At 40.3% G+C, this 3,663-nt stretch overlaps 2 protein-coding genes across 2 annotated transcripts in view; one reads left to right on the top strand and one right to left on the bottom strand.

Moving 5' to 3' along the window:
* The window catches only part of LOC131889878 (activating signal cointegrator 1 complex subunit 2 homolog), a 3,854-nt gene extending 3,228 nt beyond the window's left edge, over window positions 1-626 (top strand). The window contains exon 4 of the mRNA XM_059239097.1: window positions 269-626. Coding sequence (XP_059095080.1) covers window positions 269-555 — 287 coding nt within the window. The 3' untranslated portion in view covers window positions 556-626. The remainder of the gene's footprint in view (window positions 1-268) is intronic.
* LOC131889879 (uncharacterized) lies at window positions 616-1,475 on the bottom strand. Its single transcript, XM_059239098.1, has 3 exons — window positions 1,215-1,475; window positions 929-1,147; window positions 616-864 (listed from the first exon to the last, which is right to left on the bottom strand). Exons 1-3 carry the CDS (start codon window positions 1,332-1,334, stop codon window positions 721-723), a joined length of 483 nt encoding a protein of 160 aa, XP_059095081.1. The 5' UTR covers window positions 1,335-1,475; the 3' UTR covers window positions 616-720.
* Between the last annotated feature and the right edge of the window lie 2,188 nt (window positions 1,476-3,663).

Genomic DNA, 3,663 nt, shown 5'->3' with positions numbered 1-3,663 from the left:
GGTAGGGATGATAAACGATCAATCAGCCATGACTCATGATTAGAATAATTTCAATTTGGCAGAAAAATTCTATTTCTAAAAATCTCGATTGGAATAAAGCAAAATGTTTAACATCGTGGCATTTGTCTGGTGTTCAAGCTAAATGTAATCAAAGAAGATGCATTATCACATCGTCTTGATTCATTTTTCTTTATGAATACTTCTCACTGGTAATTTCATGTCACTCATACACTCATACACATGCTTTTAACATGTGAACCATTTTTAGGTGTAAGGGTATCAACCCAATTCAATCAAAATTTTGATCTTGAACCCCGCCCACAACAGCCGAATTATCCCAACAATCAACCACAACCACAACGACAGCAGCAGCAGCAACAACAACAACAAGCCGCTCAGCCGTTACCATTTGTGCCAACAAATCCTGATCCAGCTTTTCAAGAAGAGGTGTTTACTGGAAATTACTGTCCCGGGGGATCATTGGAAGAATGCATCAACTTTTGCCCTTCCAAATCTTATGGTGAATGCACCGCTAAATGTGGGGAAGAATGCTAATCCCTATGGTACACGTTCAACCAGTATGCTGAAATACTCGAGTTTATAACATGAGTCCAATGAAGGTTAAATTCGATTTATTTCCGATAAAAAAATACTAATACCTCGTAGGCCAAAAAGGACGTGCGTCGAGCTTCTTGTAAGAAGTTCCTCTCAGGAACAAAGTTATTCCTTAACTGGAATTGCCATGCTCGCCACGAAACCCAACACATAGCCGGCTGCCATGACGGTAATTGGGTTGAAGCTGGCCAAGCGATGAATGGCCAAGCCCCCCAACAATCCAAAGGTCGAAAACCGATCGGCATTGAGCTGAAAATAACACAAAAATGGACGACTCTTTCTCGTCACCCTGAGGGTTTCCGTCTCATCTAACCTGTCTCTTGTTGTGCCGAAGGCGAAAACTCCGGTCGTAAATGGCATCCTGAGTAGCATTCCGGATGGTCGCCTCCGTCATGATTGGACCCATGATCAATCCCAAGGCCAAGCCACGGGTGCCCATCTTCGGGGCATAGTTAGCTATCTGCGACAGGCCCTTGGTCTTGACCAGACAAGTGATGGGTCCCACCACGGCAAAACCGAGTAGTGAAAACATCTGTAACATGGATCGAGCTTAAATTGCAGGCGTTTTGAGAGCAAAAATGTAATCTTTATAAACGTACCTGCGTGGCCTTATACATGACATGGATATGAAGCTCAGTTCTTGGGTAGGGAATTTGCTCATATTCTTCGAGCTTTAGTTCTTGATTTAAGTAAAGGTTCTTGAGGAAATAGCTCGACATGATTGTTGACGTATTTTATCTTGACTGCCGAAGAAAAAACACTCCACAAAACCTAGATTTTTTTTGGCATTGAGCTGGCGTGCGAGTCTTACTCGTCCAAAGAATACAGCATAACGACGACAGTTAGAGGATTCTGCCTTGAGTACTCTAGAGTAATTTCGGGATGGTGTCGATACCTAGATGGAACGTACACCATGCTATCTCTCTCTCTTTTAATCTCAGTTCGTTGAGTACAGCGTTTGTAGTCCCAAATTTAATGGGTCCCGTACGTCCCCTACTTTTGCCCTCGTACAGCATCTCGTACGTACTACCGTGCAGTTTGGGTTTGAAAATCTCCATCATTGTGTGGTGATGGAAATGTCGAATTGGCTTCACTCATCAATAGGGCTACTCAAGACATAGAAATGCATTCTTTTCTTTTTCAGATTTATGAGCATCAATTTATTTGATTGCCTTTTGCTGCATTTTTCACAGCCTTTGCACATAGAGTGCTTGTTTATACTTCATTGTTTTTCTTCGTAAATATGTTAAACTTTAGGACATATTTTTGGCCATCATATGTTTTCGAGTTTGCCCATGTCAATTTGAAAACTTCCTTTCTGAACAATCTTATCGTCAAACTTTTGCATAGCCTTTCAAGATAAAGTCTTTGAACCTCTCAAAAAACTATAATCTCGCTTTCTTGGTTTTCGATGATGAGACAGTCTGAATAATCGCTGATGATCCTTTCCTCTGCTCTAGAATGGGTTACCTATTTGCTCTTTGGAGTTGATGCTCAGGGAGTGACAAAATATGGACGCTGATAAACATGGCTCCAGCCCATGAGCTACAGGATGTAGAACAACAAAAAAATGCCTTAAGAATTACATTCATGAGCGAACTTGCAGTGAAAAATATTAGTCTTCGGTAACATCTTTTTTGGAAATGTGGTCCTTTGATAGCATCATTTCCTCTTTTAATCTGAGCCGCATTTCTCTTGGATTCAAGGGGACATCCAGACTTGCCGGGACATTGGGACACTCAAAAAATTGTCCTGTTACCAAAGGCATATCCAACCGCAAGAAAATCATGAGTGGCTAATGGGCTAGAGCTAGTACTGGAGCAAGCCCGTCAAAAGTTGGACGCATGGGAGTCCTTTGATTTTTTGGCATTTTGCCGGACTCGTCCGGACTTGTGTCCGGCAAAAGACTTGAGTCCCGCACTCTTTTGGTGGACTTAAGTCAAGGAAAACGACCCAACTTGTCTTTATTAAACGAAACAAGTTTAATGAAATCAGCATTCAGGGACTGTCTCCTTGCATGGTCAATTCATAATGAAGAAAAGCCCGTTTTCTGACAAAGTTATTGGAAAAAAATGGAAACATTTTTTGAAGAGTCCCGACTCGAGTACGGTCAATTTCTCCAAAATCGAGTGCAATACTCGAGACTGGACTCGCCCCAACACTAGCTAAAATCATTTTTTGAGTGGCCATACTTTATTAGGGAGGCATTTAACATATAAGACCAACCATATGTCATATTTTGCAATTAACCATTTAAATTTTCATTGTAACCCAAACCTTTATACTCAAAGGCACCTATAGGTTGCGTCTTTAGCAATTTCATAGAGTTTACCCCGTTGTGGTGGACCGCCTTGTAAGAATTATGGCCATTGTACAGAATTGTATGGATCCTTTATCAATGTTGACTGGCCTTTTTTCCTTGGCCATTTTGTTTGTTTTTTCTTACTTTTTGCAAATCCACTTGCTTTTTCGCACTTTTTGTTACGTTTCAATGTGCAATTTTTGCCAACCTTAGTTGCATTCTTCAAGCACCCCCAGTCATCAATGGACTGAGGAATTTAGATGATATAATTTATTAAAAGCCAAGTCACCATTGAAGAATCAGGAAAGAGCACTCTGAAAACGTAAGATAGATTTAAGAATCATCCTTGCTTTCAAATCAGATTAGTCTCCCCATGTTGAGAATGAGAAGTGTCTCAAAACCTCAAGCCTCTCGTAATTAAGCACTTTGAAGGTAATGAATGAGCACTCCACATTGCTCTTGTGAACGTCAATGAATTTAGCCCAACAAAAGAATCCAATGACATCAAAAAAATATCAAATATAGATATTGTTAAGTAGTACTTGCACCTTTAGTTTCAAATTTCATGAGACTATAACGTGCCACTGCTAAGCTATGACTAAGTTAACGGCCCTGTTTTCATCCAGCAAAATGTCCTCACGGTACTTTGGCGATAGTTTCTCAATATACAGTATGAAGGAAACTAATGATTGGGATTTGGAACATTCAGATAATTTCCATCAACAAATAATCTGAATAATGCAGTG

The sequence above is a fragment of the Tigriopus californicus genome, chromosome 11 (assembly GCF_007210705.1).
Source record: "Tigriopus californicus strain San Diego chromosome 11, Tcal_SD_v2.1, whole genome shotgun sequence".
Classification (NCBI taxonomy): domain Eukaryota; kingdom Metazoa; phylum Arthropoda; class Copepoda; order Harpacticoida; family Harpacticidae; genus Tigriopus; species Tigriopus californicus.
Note: the sequence above shows the minus strand (reverse complement) of the source record. Positions and strands in the feature narration are given on the sequence as shown.

Coding starts and splice junctions, on each gene's coding strand:
- LOC131889879 (XM_059239098.1), bottom strand. CDS start 1,334: ATGTCGAGCTATTTCCTCAAGAACCTTTACTTAAATCAAGAACTAAAG. Junction 1,148..1,214: donor TCATGTATAAGGCCACGCAG/GTACGTTTATAA, acceptor TCCATGTTACAG/ATGTTTTCACTACTCGGTTT. Junction 865..928: donor TTCGGCACAACAAGAGACAG/GTTAGATGAGAC, acceptor TGTTATTTTCAG/CTCAATGCCGATCGGTTTTC.